This window comes from Salmo trutta, unplaced genomic scaffold, assembly GCF_901001165.1.
Source record: "Salmo trutta unplaced genomic scaffold, fSalTru1.1, whole genome shotgun sequence".
Classification (NCBI taxonomy): Eukaryota; Metazoa; Chordata; class Actinopteri; order Salmoniformes; family Salmonidae; genus Salmo; species Salmo trutta.
Window position 1 is genome coordinate 1,797,297 of NW_021823319.1, and position 18,987 is coordinate 1,816,283.

An 18,987-nucleotide genomic window follows, 5' to 3' on the forward strand; every position below is an offset into this window, starting at 1 on the left:
ATGTGGTTTAGTTCCTTCACAGTACTAACCATGTGGTTAAGTTCCTTCACAGTACTAACCATGTGGTTTAGTTCCTTCACAGTACTAACCATGTGGTTTAGTTCCTTCACAGTACTAACCATGTGGTTTAGTTTCCTTCACAGTACTAACCATGTGGTTTAGTTCCTTCACAGTACTAACCATGTGGTTTAGTTCCTTCACAGTACTAACCATGTGGTTTAGTTCCTTCACAGTACTAACCATGTGGTTTAGTTCCTTCACAGTACTATCCATGTGGTTTAGTTCCTTCACAGTACTAACCATGTGGTTTAGTTCCTTCACAGTACTATCCATGTGGTTTAGTTCCTTCACAGTACTATCCATGTGGTTTAGTTCCTTCACAGTACTAACCATGTGGTTTAGTTCCTTCACAGTACTATCCATGTGGTTTAGTTCCTTCACAGTACTAACCATGTGGTTTAGTTCCTTCACAGTACATATCCATGGGTTTAGTTCCTTCACAGTACTACCATGTGGTTTAGTTCCTTCACAGTTCTAACCATGTGGTTTTAGTTCCTTCACAGTACTAAACCATGTGGTTTAGTTCCTTCACAGTACTAACCATATGGGTTTAGTTCCTTCACAGTACTATCCTATGGTTTAGTTCCTTCACAGTACTAACCATGTGGTTTAGCTCCTTCACAGTACTATCCATGTTGGTTTAGTTCCTTCACAGTACTAACCATATGGTTTAGTTCCTTCACAGTACTATCCATATGGTTTAGTTCCTTCACAGTACTATCCATATGGTTTAGTTCCTTCACAGTACTAACCATGTGGTTTAGCTCCTTCACAGTACTATCCATGTGGTTTAGTTCCTTCACAGTACTAACCATATGGTTTAGTTCCTTCACAGTACTATCCATGTGGTTTAGTTCCTTCACAGTACTAACCATGTGGTTTAGTTCCTTCACAGTACTAACCATGTGGTTTAGTTCCTTCACAGTACTAACCATGTGGTTTAGTTCCTTCACAGTGCTAACCATGTGGTTTAGTTCCTTCACAGTTCTAACCATGTGGTTTAGTTCCTCACAGTACTAACCATGTGGTTTAGTTCCTTCCGCAGTACTAACCATGTGGTTTAGTTCCTTCACAGTACTATCCATGTGGTTTAGTTCCTTCACAGTACTATCCATGTGGTTTAGTTCCTTCACAGTACTAACCATGTGGTTTAGTTCCTTCACAGTACTAACCATGTGGTTTAGTTCCTTCACAGTGCTAACCATGTGGTTTAGTTCCTTCACAGTTCTAACCATGTGGTTTTGTTTCTTCAGAATGCCCTCCCATGGGACTGGAGACCCTGAAGATTGATGACTTCCAGCTCCATGCCTCCACAGATGAGACGGCTACGGTTCTGGGAGCACACAGAGGACGACTCAACATACAGGTAGGTCAGGAATAGAGACGTGTCAAGGAGGGGAGAAGTTTGTAAAGAGTACAGGTTAGTTGAACTGTATGGCCTCAGTTTGTAAACAGTAGAGGTTAGTTGAACTGTATGGCTCAGTTTGTAAACAGTAGAGGTTAGTGAACTGTATGGCTCAGTTTGTAAACAGTAGAGGTTAGTTGAACTGTATGGCTCAGTTTGTAAAGAGTAGAGGTTAGTTGAACTGTATGGCTCAGTTTGTAAATAGTAGAGGTTAGTTGAACTGTATGACTCAGTTTGTAAACAGTAGAGGTTAGTTGAACTGTATGGCTCAGTTTGTAAACAGTAGAGGTTAGTTGAACTGTATGGCTCAGTTGTAAAGAGTAGAGGTTAGTTGAACTGTATGGCTCAGTTTGTAAATAGTAGAGGTTAGTTGAACTGTATGGCTCAGTTTGTAAACAGTAGAGGTTAGTTGAACTGTATGGCTCAGTTTGTAAACAGTAGAGGTTAGTTGAACTGTATGGCTCAGTTTAAACAGTAGAGGTTAGTTGAACTGTATGGCTCAGTTGTAAACAGTAGAGGTTAGTTGAACTGTATGGCTCAGTTTGTAAACAGTAGAGGTTAGTTGAACTGTATGGCTCAGTTTGTAAACAGTAGAGGTTAGTTGAACTGTATGGCTCAGTTTGTAAACAGTAGAGGTTAGTTGAACTGTATGGCTCAGTTTGTAAACAGTAGAGGTTAGTTGAACTGTATGGCTCAGTTTGTAAACAGTAGAGGTTAGTTGAACTGTATGGCAGTTTGTAAACAGTAGAGGTTAGTTGAACTGTATGGCTCAGTTTGTAAACAAGTAGAGGTTAGTTGAACTGTTATGGCTCAGTTTGTAAAGAGTAGAGGTTAGTGAACTGTATGGCTCAGTTTGTAAACAGTAGAGGTTGGTTGAACTGTATGGCTCGTTTGTAAACAGTAGAGGTTAGTTTGAACTGTATGGCTCAGTTTGTAAACAGTAGAGGTTAGTTGAACTGTATGGCTCAGTTTGTAAAGAGTAGAGGTTAGTTGAACTGTATGGCTCAGTTGTAAACAGTAGAGGTTAGTTGAACTGTATGGCTCAGTTTGTAAACAGTAGAGGTTAGTTGAACTGTATGGCTCAGTTTGTAAGAGCATGATGGTTGGTTCAATTCCCACAGAGATCACATATGGATGTAGACTACCGTTAAAAATTTTTACAACCTCTACTCGTTCAAGGGTTTTTTTCTTTATTTTTTACTATTTTCTACATTGTAGAATAATAGTGAAGACATCAACACTATGAAATAACACATATGGAATCATGTGGTAACCAAAAAAGTGTTAAACAAATCAAACTATATTTTATATTTGAGATTATTCAAAGTAGCCACCCTTTGCCTTGATGACAGCTTTGCACACTCTTGGCATTCTCTCAACCAGCTTCACCTGGAATGCTTAAGTCACACTAGACATTTAATAAAGTGAACAGTTCAAGGTCATGGGTACCAAATGCAAGCGTTAGTTTAATAGGATGCAGGTTTGACCTACCTTGAGTTATTTACTATAATGCTGCCTGTTTTGAATGACTTGGTTCATTGACTGTACCAAATACAGTGAGCAGCTGGAAGACCTGAGGATCAGAAAAAGCCAACAGCATCAAGAGTTCAAGTACGATTTTTAGACGATGATCATGAACCCTTAGAAAGAAAAGAGCTATGGGGAGGCAGGTAGTCTAGTGGTTAGAGGGGGGAGGAGGCAGGTAGCCTAGTGGTTAGAGGGGGGAGGAGGCAGGTAGGTTAGTGGTTAGAGGGAGAAGGAGGCAGGTAGTCTAGTGGTTAGAGGGGGGAGGAGGCAGGAGGCAGGTAGTCTAGTGGTTAGAGGGGGGAGGAGGCAGGTAGGTTAGTGGTTAGAGGGAGAAGGAGGCAGGTAGTCTAGTGGTTAGAGGGGGGAGGAGGCAGGTACGTTAGTAGTTAGAGGGGGGGGGAGGGCAGGTAGTCTAGTGGTTAGAGGGGGGAGGAGGCAGGTAGTTTAGTAGTTAGAGGGGGGAGGAGGCAGGTAGTCTAGTGGTTAGAGGGGGGAGGAGGCAGGTAGTCTAGTGGTTAGAGGGGGGAGGAGGCAGGTAGTCTAGTGGTTAGAGGGGGGAGGAGGCAGGTAGCCTAGTGGTTAGAGGGGGGAGGAGGCAGGTAGTTTAGTAGTTAGAGGGGGAGCAGGTAGTCTAGTGGTTAGAGGGGGGAGGAGGCAGGTAGTCTAGTGGTTAGAGGGGGGAGGAGGCAGGTAGTCTAGTGGTTAGAGGGGGGAGGAGGCAGGTAGTTAGTAGTTAGAGGGGGCGGCAGGTAGTCTAGTGGTTAGAGGGGGGAGGAGGCAGGTAGGTTAGTAGTTAGAGGGGGCGGCAGGTAGTCTAGTGGTTAGAGGGGGGAGGAGGCAGGTAGCCTAGTAGTTAGAGGGGGCGGCAGGTAGTCTAGTGGTTAGAGGGGGGGAGGAGGCAGGTAGGTTAGTAGTTAGAGGGGGGCGGCAGGTAGTTTATAGTGTTAGAGGGGGGAGGAGGCAGGTAGCCTAGTAGTTAGAGGGGGGCGGCAGGTTAGTCTAGTGGTTAGAGGGGGGAGGAGGCAGGTAGGTTAGTAGTTAGAGGGGGCGGCAGGTAGTCTAGTAGTTAGAGGGGGAGGAGGCGGTAGTCTAGTGGTTAGAGGGGGGAGGAGGCAGGTAGTTAGTGGTTAGAGGGGGGAGGAGGAGGTAGTCTAGTGGTTAGAGGGGGGAGGAGGCAGGTAGTCTAGTGGTTAGAGGGGGGAGGAGGCAGGTAGGTTAGTAGTTAGAGGGGGCGGCGGCAGGTAGTCTAGTGGTTATGAGGGGGGAGGAGGCCGGTAGTTAGTAGTTAGAGGGGGAGGAGGCAGGTAGGTTAGTAGTTAGTAGAGGGGGCGGCAGGTAGTCTAGTGGTTAGAGGGGGGAGGAGGCAGGTAGTTTAGTAGTTAGAGGGGCGGCAGGTAGTCTAGTGGTAGAGGGGGGAGGAGGCAGGTAGGTTAGTAGTTAGAGGGGGGCGGCGGTAGTCTAGTGGTTTAGAGGGGGAGGAGGCAGGTAGTTTAGTAGTTAGAGGGGGCGGCAGGGTATAGTCTAGTGGTTAGAGGGGGAGGAGGCAGGTAGGTTAGTAGTTAGAGGGGGCGGCAGGTAGTCTAGTGGTTAGAGGGGGGAGGAGGGCAGGAAGTTTAGTGGTTAGAGGGGGAGGGCAGGTAGTCTAGGGTTAGAGGGGGGAGGAGGCAGTAGTTTAGTAGTTAGAGGGGGGCGGCAGGTAGTCTAGTGGTTAGAGGGGGGAGGAGGCAGGTAGTCTAGCTGGTTTAGAGGGGGAGGGAGGCAGGTAGTCTAGTGGTTAGAGGGGGGGAGCAGTGGTTAGAGGGGGTAGGAGGAGGCAGGTAGTCTAGTGGTTAGAGGGGGGAGGAGGCAGGTATAGTCTAGTGGTTAGAGGGGGGAGGAGGCAGGTAGTCTAGTGGTTAGAGGGGGGAGGAGGCAGGTAGTCTAGTGGTTAGAGGGGGGAGGAGGCAGGTCTAGTCTAGTGGTTAGAGGGGGGAGGAGGCAGTGTCTAGTGGTTAGAGGGGGGAGGAGGCAGGTAATAGTCTAGTGGTTAGAGGGGGGAGGCGCAGGTAGTCTAGTGGTTAGAGGGGGGAGGAGGCAGGTAGTCTAGTGGTTAGAGGGGGGAGGAGGGAGGTAGTAGGCGGGCAGGTAGTCTAGTGGTTAGAGGGGGGAGGAGGCAGGTTAGCCCTAGCGGTTAGAGGGGGGAGGAGGCAGGTATAGTCTAGGTGGTTAGAGGGGGGCGGCAGGTAGTCTAGTGGTTAGATGGGGGAGGAGGCAGGTAGGTCTAGTGGTTAGAACGGGGAGGAGGCAGGTAGTCTAGGGTTAGAGGGGGGGGGAGGCAGGTAGTCTAGTGGTTAGAGGGGGAGGATCGCAGGTAGTCTAGTGGTTACGAGGGGGGGGGCGGCAGGTAGTCTAGTGGTTAGAGGGGTGGCGTCAGGTAGTCTAGTGGTTTAAGAGTGCGGGAGGAGGCAGGTAGGTCTAGTGGTTAGCGGGGGGGGGCGGCAGGTAGCTAGTGGTTTAGAGGGGGTGGGCAGGTAAGTAGTCTTATGTGTTAGCGGGGGAGGAGGCAGGTAGTCTAGTGGTTAGAGGGGGAGGAGGCAGGTAGGTTCTAAGTGGTTAGAGGGGGGAGGCGGGCAGGTAGTCTAGTGGTTAGGAGGGGGGGGCAGGTAAGGGCAGGTAGTCTAGTGGTTAGAGGGGGAGGAGGCCGGTAGTCTAGTGGTTAGAGGGGGGGGAGGCAGGTATGTGCCTAGTGGTTAGATGGGGAGGAGCAGGTAGTCTAGTGGTCTAGAGGGGGTAGGAGGAGGCAGGTAGTCTCTTGGTTAGAGGGGGGAGAGGCAGGTAGTCTAGTGGTTAGAGGGGGGAGGAGGCAAGGTAGGTCTAGTGGTTAGAGGGGGGAGGAGGCCGGTAGTCTAGTGTTAGAGGGGGGAGGAGGCAGGTAGTCTAGTGGTTAGAGGGGGGGAGGAGACAGGTAGTCTAGTGGTTAGATGGGGGGAGGAGGCAGGTTAGTCTAGTGGTTAGAGGGGGGAGGAGGGCAGTTAGTCTAGTGGTTAGAGGGGGGGGCGGCAGGTAGTCTAGTGGTTAGAGGGGGGAGGAGGCAGGTAGTCTAGTGGTTAGAGGGGGGGAGGAGGCAGGTAGTCTAGTGGTTAGAGGGGGGAGGAGGCAGGTAGTCTAGTGGTTAGAAGGGGGGGCGGCAGGTAGTCTAGTGGTTAGAGGGGGGGGGCAGGCAGGTAGTCTAGTGGTTAGAGGGGGGAGGAGGCAGGTTAGTCTAGTGGTTAGAGGGGGGAGGGAGGCAGTTAGGTCTATTGGTTAGAGGGGGGAGGAGGCAGGTAGTCTAGTGCTTAGAGGGGGGAGGAGGCAGGTAGTCTAGTGGTTAGAGGGGAGGAGGCAGGTAGTCTAGTGGTTAGAGGGGGGAGGAGGCAGGTGGAGGCAGGTAGTCTAGTGGTTAGAGGGGGGAGGAGGCAGGTAGTCTAGTGGTTAGAGGGGGAGGAGGCAGGTAGTCTAGTGGTAGAGGGGGGAGGAGGCAGGTAGTTTAGTGGTTAGAGGGGGGCGGCCAGGTAGTCTAGTGGTTAGAGGGGGGAGGAGGCAGGTTAGTGTAGTGGTTAGAGGGGGGAGGAGGCAGGTAGTTTAGTGGTTAGAGGGGGAGGAGGCAGGTAGTCTAGTGGTTAGAGGGGGGGCGGCAGGTAGTCTAGTGGTTAGAGGGGAGAGGAGGCAGGTAGTCTAGTGGTTAGAGGGGGGAGGAGGCAGGTAGTCTAGTGGTTAGAGGGGGGAGGAGGCAGGTAGTCTAGTGGTTAGAGGGGGGGGGCGGCAGGTAGTCTAGTGGTTAGAGGGGGGAGGAGGCAGGTAGTCTAGTGGTTAGAGGGGGAGGAGGCAGGTAGTCTAGTGGTTAGAGGGGGGAGGAGGCAGGTAGTTTAGTGGTTAGAGGGGGGGAGGAGGCAGGTAGTCTAGTGGTTAGAGGGGGGAGGAGGCAGGTAGTCTAGTGGTTAGCGGGGGGAGGAGGCAGGTAGTCTGGTGGTTAGAGGGGGAGGAGGCAGGTAGTCTAGTGGTTAGAGGGGGGAGGAGGCAGGTAGTCTAGTGGTTAGAGGGGGGAGGAGGCAGGTAGTCTAGTGGTTAGAGGGGGGAGGAGGCAGGTAGTCTAGTGGTTAGAGGGGGGAGGAGGCAGGTAGTCTGGTGGTTAGAGGGGGAGAGGCAGGTAGTCTAGTGGTTAGAGGGGGGAGGAGGCAGGTAGTCTAGTGGTTAGAGGGGGGGAGGAGGAAGGTAGTCTAGTGGTTAGAGGGGGGAGGAGGCAGGTAGTCTAGTGGTTAGAGGGGGGAGGAGGCAGGTAGTCTAGTGGTTAGAGGCAGGTAGTCTAGTGGTTAGAGGCAGGTAGCCTAGTGGTTAGAGCGTTGGGCCAGTAACCGAAAGGTTGGTGGATCAAATCCCTGAGTTGAAAGATTGAATCCCCGAGCTGACAAGGTAAAAATCTGTTGTTCTTCCCCTGAACAAGGCAGTTAACCCACTGTTCCCCGGTAGTCCGTCATTGTAAATAAGAATTTGTTCCTCACTGATTTGCCTAGTTAAATAACATTTTTTTAATTTTTTTAAAGGAGCTACCTAGAACCTAAAAGGATTCTTCTGCTGTCCCCATAGGAGAACCCCTTAGAATAATCCTTGGGGTTCCATGTAGAACCCTTTCAGGTCCAGGTAGAACCCTTTTGGGTTCCATGTAGAACACAGAGGATTCTCCATGGAACCCAAAAGAGTTCTACTTGGAAACTTAAGGTTTCTGCTTGGGGACAGCCGAATAATCCTTTTGGCACCCTTTTTTAAAAAGTGTAGTCTTCATAGATGTCAACAACTCGTTTTTGGCAACCCTGTTATTGAAAGATATCAATGTCAATAAATTAAATCTTGACTCGACACAGTTTTAGGTGGGTGGGCGGAGTAGAGCCGGTCGACCAACAATTTCAGTGTTCAATATGGCTGCCATTAAAAACTGGGGGTCCATTATTATATGGCTGCTATTAAACTGGGGGTCCATTATTATATGGCTGCCATTAAACTGGGGTCCATTATTATGGCTGCCATTAAACTGGGGGTCCATTATTATATGGCTGCCATTAAACTGGGGGCCATTATATATGGCTCCTAAACTGGGGGTCCATTATTATATGGCTGCCATTAAACTGGGGGTCCATTATTATATGGCTGCTATTAAACTGGGGGTCCATTATTATATGGCTGCTATAAACTGGGTCCATTATTATATGGCTGCTATTAAACTGGGGGTCCATTATTATATGGCTGCCATTAAACTGGGGGTCCATTATTATATGGCTGCTATTAAACTGGGGTCCATTATTTATGGCTGCCATTAAACTGGGGTCCATTATTATATGGCTGCCATTAAACTGGGGTCCATTATTATATGGCTGCTATTAAACTGGGGTCCATTATTATATGGCTGCTATTAAACTGGGGTCCATTATTATATGGCTGCCATTAAACTGGGGGTCCATTATTATATGGCTGCCATTAAACTGGGGTTCCATTATTATATGGCTGCCATTAAACTGGGGGTCCATTATTATATGGCTGCCATTAAACTGGGGTTCCATTATTATATGGCTGCCAATAAACTGGGGGTCCATTATTATATGGCTGCCATTAAACTGGGGTCCATTATTATATGGCTGCTATAAACTGGGGTTCCATTATTATATGGCTGCCTTTAAACTGGGGTTCCATTATTATATGGCTGCCATTAAACTGGGGTTCCATTATTATATGGCTGCTATTAAACTGGGGTCCATTATTATATGGCTGCCATTAAACTGGGGGTCCATTATTATATGGCTGCCATTAAACTGGGGTCCATTATTATATGGCTGCTATTAAACTGGGGGTCCATTATTATATGGCTGCCATTAAACTGGGGTTCCATTATTATTGGCTGCTATTAAACTGGGGTCCATTATTATATGGCTGCCATTAAACTGGGGTTCCATTATTATATGGCTGCTATTAAACTGGGGTCCATTATATGGCTGCTATTAAACTGGGGTCCATTATTATATGGCTGCTATTAAACTGGGGTTCCATTATTATATGGCTGCCATTAAACTGGGGTCCATTATTATATGGTGCTATTAAACTGGGGTCCATTATTATATGGCTGCCATTAAACTGGGGTTCCATTATTATATGGCTGCCATTAAACTGGGGTCCATTATTATATGGCTGCCATTAAACTGGGGTTCCATTATTATATGGCTGCTATTAAACTGGGGTTCCATTATTATATGGCTGCTATTAAACTGGGGTTCCATTATTATATGGCTGCTATTAAACTGGGGGTCCATTATTATATGGCTGCTTAAACTGGGGTCCATTATTATGGCTGCCATTAAACTGGGGGTCCATTATTATATGGCTGCCATTAAACTGGGGTTCCATTATTATGGCTGCCATTAAACTGGGGTCCATTATTATATGGCTGCTATTAAACTGGGTTCCATTATTATATGGCTGCCATTAAACTGGGTCCATTATTATATGGCTGCCATTAAACTGGGTCCATTATTATATGGCTGCCATTAAACTGGGGGTCCATTATTATATGGCTGCTATTAAACTGGTCCATTATTATGGCTGCTATTAAACTGGGGTCCATTATTATGGCTGCTATTAAACTGGGGTTCCATTATTATATGGCTGCTATTAAACTGGGGGTCCATTATTATATGGCTGCCATTAAACTGGGGGTCCATTATTATATGGCTGCCATTAAACTGGGGTTCCATTATTATATGGCTGCCATTAACTGGGGTTCCATTATTATATGGCTGCCATTAAACTGGGGTTCCATTATTATATGGCTGCCATATAATAATGGACCCCCAGTCCATTATTATATGGCTGCCATTAAACTGGGGGTCCATTATTATATGGCTGCCATTAAACTGGGGGTCCATTATTATATGGCTGCCATTAAACTGGGGGTCCATTATTATATGGCTGCCATTAAACTGGGGTTCCATTATTATATGGCTGCCATTAAACTGGGGGTCCATTATTATATGGCTGCCATTAAACTGGGGTCCATTATTATATGGCTGCTATTAAACTGGGGTCCATTATATGGCTGCTATTAAACTGGGGGTCCATTATATATGGCTGCCATTAAACTGGGGTTCCATTATTATATGGCTGCCATTAAACTGGGGGTCCATTATTATATGGCTGCTATTAAACTGGGGTTCCATTATTATATGGCTGCTATTAAACTGGGGTCCATTATTATGGCTGCTATTAAACTGGGGTCCATTATTATATGGCTGCTATTAAACTGGGGGTCCATTATTATATGGCTGCCATTAAACTGGGGTTCCATTATTATATGGCTGCTATTAAACTGGGGGTCCATTATTATATGGCTGCTATTAAACTGGGGTCCATTATTATATGGCTGCTATTAAACTGGGGGTCCATTATTATATGGCTGCCATTAAACTGGGTTCCATTATTATATGGCTGCTTAAACTGGGGGTCCATTATTATATGGCTGCTATTAAACTGGGGTCCATTATTATATGGCTGCCATTAAACTGGGGTCCATTATTATATGGCTGCCATTAAGCTGGGGTCCATTATTATATGGCTGCTATTAAACTGGGGTCCATTATTATATGGCTGCTATTAAACTGGGTTCCATTATATATGGCTGCCATTAAACTGGGGTTAAATTATTACAGTTATTATCCCCAAAACTCATAAAGTGGACAGAAAAGTCTAAATGGGATCTTTTGAACATCCACAACTCTGACATCACCCCACTTAAGTTGAACATTTAAACGATTAAGTAATGGTTAAGGTAAGGGTTACTGTTAAGGGTAGGAGACGTTCCCAAGGATTCCAGATTGCACTAACCTGACGTGAACTGGTGTCTGGGAGATGAGGTATTTCCTGTCAGGATATGAAGAAGAGGAGTACGGTTCCGTTTGCCTCATCATCATCTGGGCTGTGTATTGTCCTGAGATCAGAAACTGTAGTACACCCATAATGACTTCCACACACACACACACACACTTCCAGACAAACAAACCCTTTGTTATCGTGTGTTTATAGCTGTGTGGTAACGTAGCGTGTTGCATTAGGGATTGTGTAGGGTAATGTCTCCAATCTGGAGAAGAGAGAGAGAGAGAGAGAGAGAGAGAGAAAGTGTTCATTCACAGCAGCAAGATGTATGACCTGTTACCACGAGAAAATCACAACCAGTGAAGAACAAACACCATTGTAAATACAACCCATATTTATGTTTATTTATTTTCCCTTTTGCACTTTAACTATTTGCATACCTTTACAACACTGTATATAGACATAATATGACATTTTACATGTATATTCTTTTGGGAACTTTGGTGAGTGTAATGTTTACTGTTTCATTTTTTTGTTTATTTCACTTTTGTTAATTATCAATTTCACTTGCTTTGGAAATGTAAACATAGGTTTCCCATGCCATAAATTGAAATTAGGGAGGGGAGAGGGAGAGGGGGAGAGGGAGAGAGAGGGGGAGAGGGACGAGAGAGAGAGAGAGAGAGAGAGAGAGAGGAGAGAGAGAGAGACGAGGGAGAGAGAGAGGAGAGAGATGAGAGGAGAGAGAGAGAGGGGGAGAGAGAGGGGGAGAGAGGGGAGAGAGAGGGGGAGGAGAGAGAGAGAGGGGAGAGAGAGAAAAGGACTGCCTGTGTATATTGGTTCCTAACTTCCCTGAATAGTTGGATATCGGCGGGGGGCTATTCGATGCTAATGCAGAACGCCACAGGATGTTTTTGTGCTGATCAAGGGCAGTCAGGTCTGGAGTGAACCAAGGGCTATATCTGTTCCTGTTTCTAAATTTTTTGAATGGGGCCATGCTTATTTAAGATGCTGATGCTCTGGTGCTTGGTCACCAACCAAGGAGGGCCTACAGCAGCACCTAGATCTTCTGCACAGATTCTGTCAGACCTGGGGCCCCCCTGGACAGACCTGGGCCCTGACAGACCTGGGCCCTGACAGACCTGAGCCCTGACAGACCTGGGCCCTGACAGACCTGGGCCCTGACAGACCTGGGCCCTGACAGACCTGGGCCCTGACAGACCTGGGCCCTGACAGACCTGAGCCCTGACAGTAAATCTCAGTAAGACAAAAATAATGGTGTTCCAAAAAGGTTGAGATGCCAGGACCACAAATACAAATTCCATCTAGACACCGTTGCCCTAGAGCACACAAACAACTGTACATACCTCGGCCTAAACATCAGCGCCACAGGTAACTTCCACAAAGCTTTGAACGATCTGAGAGACAAGGCAAGAAGGGTCTTCTATGACATCAAAAGGAACATAAAATTAGACATACCAATAAGGATCTGGCTGATAATACTTGAATCAGTTATAGAACCCATTGTCCTTTATGGTTGTGAGGTCTGGGGTCCTGCTCACCAACCAAGAATTCACAAAATGGGACAAACACCAAATTGAGACTCTGCATGCAGAATTCTGCAAAAATATCCTCCGTAAAACACCAAATAATGCATGCAGAGCAGAATTAGGCTGATACCCGCTAATTATCAAATCCAGAAAACAGCCGTTAAATTCTACAACCACCTGAAAGGAAGTGATTCCCAAACCTTCCATAACAAAGCCATCACCTACAGAGAGATGAACCTGGAGAAGAGTCCCCTAAGCAAGCTGGTCCTGGGGCTCTGTTCACAAACACAAACAGACCCCCACAGAGCCCCAGGACAGCAACACAATTAGACCCAACCAATCATGAGAAAACAAAAAGATAATTACTTGAAACATTGGAAAGAATTTACAACAAAACTGAGCAAACCTGAATGCTATTTGGCTCTAAACAGAGAGTACACAGTGGCAGAATACCTGACCACTGTGACTGACCCAAAATGAAGAGCGGGTAAGACTAGACAGAGCAGGTGAGTGCAGGTGGGCCTAGACAGAGCAGGTGAGTGCAGGTAGGTCTAGACAGAGCAGATGAGTACAGGTAGGACTAGACAGAGCAGGTGGGTGCAGGTAGGTCTAGACAGAGCAGGTGGGTGCAGGTAGGCCTAGACAGAGCAGGTGAGTGCAGGTAGGTCTAGACAGAGCAGGTGAGTGCAGGTAGGCCTAGACAGAGCAGGTGAGTGCAGGTAGGACTAGACAGAGCAAGTGGGTGCAGGTAGGACTAGACAGAGCAGGTGATCGCAGGTAGACCTAGACAGAGCAGGTGAGTGCAGGTAGGTCTAGACAGAGCAGGTGAGTGCAGGTAGACCTAGACAGAGCAGGTGAGTGCAGGTAGGACTAGACAGAGCAAGTGGGTGCAGGTAGGACTAGACAGAGCAGGTGAGCGCAGGTAGACCTAGACAGAGCAGGTGAGTGCAGGTAGGTCTAGACAGAGCAGGTGAGTGCAGGTAGGCCTAGACAGAGCAGGTGAGTGCAGGTAGGACTAGACAGAGCAGGTGAGTGCAGGTAGGCCTAGACAGAGTGTGGGGGAAGTCTGAGGTGGAAGTCCATCATTACAGTCCCACAGCCCTGGTGTAGAGGAAGTCCATCACTACAGTCCCATAGCCCTGGTGTGGAGGAAGTCCATCACTACAGTCCCACAGCCCTGGTGTAGAGGAAGTCCATCACTACAGTCCCATAGCCCTGGTGTAGAGGAAGTCCATCATTACAGTCCCATAGCCCTGGTGTAGAGGAAGTCCATCATTACAGTCCCATAGCCTTGACTTAGCCTAAGGAAGCCATTTTCTCACTCTGTAATGTGTTACAACTATTTATTACAGTTTCTAAACTACTTGGAAACCCTTTTCTAAATCCTCTGCTAGGCCTCTGGGAGGAACGACCCTCTGCAATGTTAGAACTATTTATTACAGTTTCTAAACTACTTGGAAACCCTTTTCTAAATCCTCTGCTAGGCCTCTGGGAGGAACGACCCTCTGCAATGTTAGAACTATTTATTACAGTTTCTAAACTACTTGGAAACCCTTTTCTAAATCCTCTGCTAGGCTGGCCTGTATGATGATGACCTGTACGATGGAGCCTGGTGTGCTGGGAGAAACGACCCTCTGCAGTGGTTGGAGGTGGACGCCAGGAGGTTGACCAAGTTCACAGGGGTCATCACGCAGGGGAGGAGCTCTCTCTGGTCGTGAGTATCAACTCTTTATGGCCCTACTGTTTTTCTGCACTGTCTGTCTGTCTGTCTGTCTGTCTGTCTGTCTGTCTGTCTGTCTGTCTGTCTGTCTGTCTGTCTGTCTCTCTCTGTCTCTGTCTCTGTCTCTGTCTCTGTCTCTGTCTCTGTCTCTTTATCTGGTGGCTGAGTAGTGAATTCTATCCCTTTTCATTGTCTTAAGTCAGGTAGCGCGACTCCGTCAAGTTGGATTAAAATATATTTACCGCAGCTTAACCTTTTATGTCCGTTGACCCCAAGCCACTGGACAATCAGCTGCAGTAATATTTTCATATCTCTTGTGAATACTCCTCTCTTTCTGGGATGAGAGAGAGAAGGCCTTTGCTCTCTCTTTCTCTTTTGTTGTGCCCTTGAGCAAGGTACTTAACTCATATTGCTCCGGGGTCGTTGTTGATAATGGCTGAACCTGACCGTGACCCCAGTCTGTTGATAATGTCTGGCCGTGACCCCAGCCTGTTGATAATGTCTGACCCTGGCCGTGACCCCAGTCTATTGATAATGTCTGGCCGTGACCCCAGCCTGTTGATAATGTCTGACCGTGACCCCAGTCTGTTGATAATGTCTGACCCTGGCCGTGACCCCATGACCCCAGCCTGTTGATAATGTCTGACCCTGGCCGTGACCCCAGTCTGTTGATAATGTCTGGCCGTGACCCCAGCCTGTTGATAATGTCTGACCGTGACCCCAGCCTGTTGATAATGTCTGACCCTGGCCGTGACCCCAGTCTGTTGATAATGTCTGACCCTGGCCCCAGCCTGTTGATAATGTCTGGCCCTGACCGTGACCCCAGCCTGTTGATAATGTCTGACCCTGACCCTGACCCCAGTCTGTTGATAATGTCTGACCCTGGCCCAGCCTGTTGATAATGTCTGGCCCTGACCGTGACCCCAGTCTGTTGATAATGTCTGACCCTGACCGTGACCCCAGTCTGTTGATAATGTCTGACCCTGGCCGTGACCCCAGTCTGTTGATAATGTCTGACCCTGACCCCAGTCTGTTGATAATGTCTGACCCTGACCGTGACCCCAGTCTGTTGATAATGTCTGACCCTGACCCCAGTCTGTTGATAATGTCTGACCCTGACCCCAGTCTGTTGATAATGTCTGACCCTGACCCCAGTCTGTTGATAATGTCTGACCCTGGCCGTGACCCCAGCCTGTTGATAATGTCTGACCGTGACCCCAGTCTGTTGATAATGTCTGACCCTGACCCTGACCCCATGACCCCAGCCTGTTGATAATGTCTGACCCTGGCCGTGACCCCATGACCCCAGCCTGTTGATAATGTCTGACCCTGACCGTGACCCCAGTCTGTTGATAATGTCTGACCCTGGCCGTGACCCCAGCCTGTTAACAATGTCTGACCCTGACCCTGACCCCACTCTCTGACGGTGTCTCAGGGGGAGTTGGGACATGCAGCAAACATATTTCCATTTCACAAACGTCATAGAAAATATAGTAATCAACCACCACATAAATAGTGTGCCAATCAGATTGTCTATGAGTCATATTTTAATCCTCCTCTGAGAAACCTTTTCTCTGGAAGCATTTTGTTGTTGTAGTCTGAGACTGACGCGTCTAAACGACAGGCCCCATCATGTCTCCATGGCATCCCATAAGTCTCACCTTCACCAGCCTATGAAGGGAATCTGTCCTCCAATCCAACTCTGACTAACCCCCATCACTCCTCCCCGATAAATCAAATCAAATCAAATTGTATTAGTCACATGCACCAAATACAACAGGACTTTACATTGAAATGCTTATTTACAAGCCCCTTAGTTTAAAAAATACGAATAAGAATAAGAAATTAAAGGAACAAGTAATTAAAGAGCAGCAATAAAATAACAATAGAGAGATTATATACAGGGGGTTACGGTACAGAGTCAATATGGAGGCTATATACAGGGTGTTACGGTACAGAGTCAATGTGGAGGCTATATACAGGGGGTACCGGTACAGAGTCAATGTGGAGGCTATATACAGGGTGTTACGGTACAGAGTCAATGTGGAGGCTATATACAGGGGGGTACCGGTACAGAGTCAATGTGGAGGCTATATACAGGGGGTACCGGTACAGAGTCAATGTGGAGGCTATATACAGGGGGTACCGGTACAGAGTCAATGTGGAGGCTATATACAGGAAGGTACCGGTACAGAGTCAATGTGGAGGCTATATACAGGGTGTTACGGTACAGAGTCAATGTGGAGGCTATATACAGGGGGTACCGGTACAGAGTCAATGTGGAGGCTATATACAGGGGGTACCGGTACAGAGTCAATGTGGAGGCTATATACAGGGGGTACCGGTACAGAGTCAATGTGGAGGCTATATACAGGGTGTTATGGTACAGAGTCAATGTGGAGGCTATATACAGGGGGGTACCGGTACAGAGTCAATGTGGAGGCTATATACAGGGGGTACCGGTACAGAGTCAATGTGGAGGCTATATACAGGGGTTACCGGTACAGAGTCAACGTGGAGGCTATATACAGGGGGGTACCGGTACAGAGTCAATGTGGAGGTTATATACAGGGGGGTACCGGTACAGAGTCAATGTGGAGGCTATATACAAGGGGTACCGGTACAGAGTCAATGTGGAGGCTATATACAGGGGGTACCGGTACAGAGTCAATGTGGAGGCTATATACAGGGGGTACCGGTACAGAGTCAATGTGGAGGCTATATACAGGGGGTACCGGTACAGAGTCAATGTGGAGGCTATATACAGGGGGGGGTACCGGTACAGAGTCAATGTGGAGGCTATATACAGGGGGTACCGGTGCAGAGTCAATGTGGAGGCTATATACAGGGGGTACCGGTACAGAGTCAATGTGGAGGCTATATACAGGGTGTTAGGGTGCAGAGTCAATGTGGAGGCTATATACAGGGGGTACCGGTACAGAGTCAATGTGGAGACTATATACAGGGTGTACCGGTACAGAGTCAATGTGGAGGCTATATACAGGGGGTACCGGTGCAGAGTCAATGTGGATGCTATATACAGGGGGTACTGGTACAGAGTCAATGTGGAGGCTATATACAGGGGGTACCGGTACAGAGTCAATGTGGAGGCTATATAAAGGGGGTACCGGTACAGAGTCAATGTGGAGGCTATATACAGGGGGTACCGGTACAGAGTCAATGTGGAGGCTATATACAGGGGGTACCGGTACAGAGTCAATGTGGAGGCTATATACAGGGGGGTACCGATACAGAGTCATTGTGGAGGCTATATACAGGGGGTACCGGTGCAGAGTCAATGTGGAGGCTATATACAGGGGGTACCGGTACAGAGTCAATGTGGAGGCTATATACAGGGTGTACCGGTACAGAGTCAATGTGGAGGCTATATACAGGGGGGGTACCGATACAGAGTCATTGTGGAGGCTATATACAGGGGGTACCGGTGCAGAGTCAATGTGGAGGCTATATACAGGGGGGTACCGGTACAGAGTCAATGTGGAGGCTATATACAGGGTGTACCGGTACAGAGTCAATGTGGAGGCTATATACAGGGGGTACCGGTACAGAGTCAATGTGGAGGCTATATACAGGGGGGGTACCGATACAGAGTCATTGTGGAGGCTATATACAGGGGGTACCGGTGCAGAGTCAATGTGGAGGCTATATACAGGGGGTACCGGTACAGAGTCAATGTGCGGGGGCACCGGTTAGTCGAGGTAATTGTGGTAGTATGTACATGTAGGTAGAGTTATTAAAGTGACTATGCATAGATGATAACAACAAAGAGTAGCAGTGTCTCCTCCCTATGCAAATAGTCTGCGTAGCCATTTGATTAGATGTTCAGGAGTCTTATGGCTTGGGGCTAGAAGCTGTTTAGAAGCCTCTTGGACCTAGACTTGGCGCTCCGGTACCGCTTGCCGTGCGGTAGCAGAGAGAACAGTCTATGACTAGGGTGACTGGAGTCTTTGACAATGGAGTCTTTGACCTTCCTCTGACACCGCCTGGTATAGAAGTTGTGGATGGCAGAAAGCTTGGCCCCAGTGATGTACTGGGCAGTACGCATTACCCTCTGTAGTGCCTTGCGGTCGGAGGCCAAGCAGTTGCCATACCAGGCGGTGATGCAACCAGTCAGGATGCTCTCGATGGTGCAGCTGTAGACCCATGCAAAATATTCTGCGGGAGGGGGAAAAGGTGTTGTTGTGCCCTCTTCACGACTGTCTTGGTGTGTTTGGACCCTTCTAGTTTGTTGTTGATGTGACACCAAGGAATTTGAAGCTCTCAACCTGTTCCACTGCAGCCTCGTCAATGAGAATGGGGACGTGCTCGGTCCTCCTTTTCCTGTAGTCCACAATCATCTCCTTTTGTCTTGATCACGTTGAGGGAGAGGTTGTTGTCTTGGCACCACACGACCAGGTCTCTATGGCTGTCTCGTTGTTGTCGGTGATCAGGCCTACCACTGTTATGTCATCAGCAAATTTAATGATGGTGTTGGAGTCGTGCCTGGCCGTGCAGTCATGAGTGAACAGGGAGTACAGGAGGGGACTGAGCACACACCCCTGAGGGGCTCCAGTGTTGAGGATGTGTTGTTGCCTACCCTCACCACCTGGGAGCGGCTCGTCAGGAAGTCCAGGATCTAGTTGCAGAGGGAGGTGTTTAGTCCCAGGGTCCTTAGCTTATTGATGAGCTTTGAGGGTACTATGGTGTTGAACGCTGAGCTGTAGTCAACGAATAGCATTCACAGAGAGAGAGAGAGAGAGAGAGATATCTGTCCTCCCTTCCCACTCTGACTCACCCCCATTAACCCCCCCTCTCTTTCCCCCACTGCCTCACCATCCCTCCAGGTATCTTTGGCTAAT

General features: G+C 47.9%; 1 protein-coding gene across 1 annotated transcript in view; it reads left to right on the top strand.

Moving 5' to 3' along the window:
- Positions 1-18,987, top strand: part of LOC115190091 (inactive carboxypeptidase-like protein X2) — a 101,492-nt gene that overhangs the window by 32,465 nt on the left and 50,040 nt on the right. Inside the window, exons 2-3 of the mRNA XM_029748567.1 lie at positions 1,314-1,426; positions 13,983-14,122. Of these exons, the coding sequence (XP_029604427.1) occupies positions 1,325-1,426; positions 13,983-14,122 (242 nt within the window). The 5' untranslated portion in view covers positions 1,314-1,324. The remainder of the gene's footprint in view (positions 1-1,313; positions 1,427-13,982; positions 14,123-18,987) is intronic.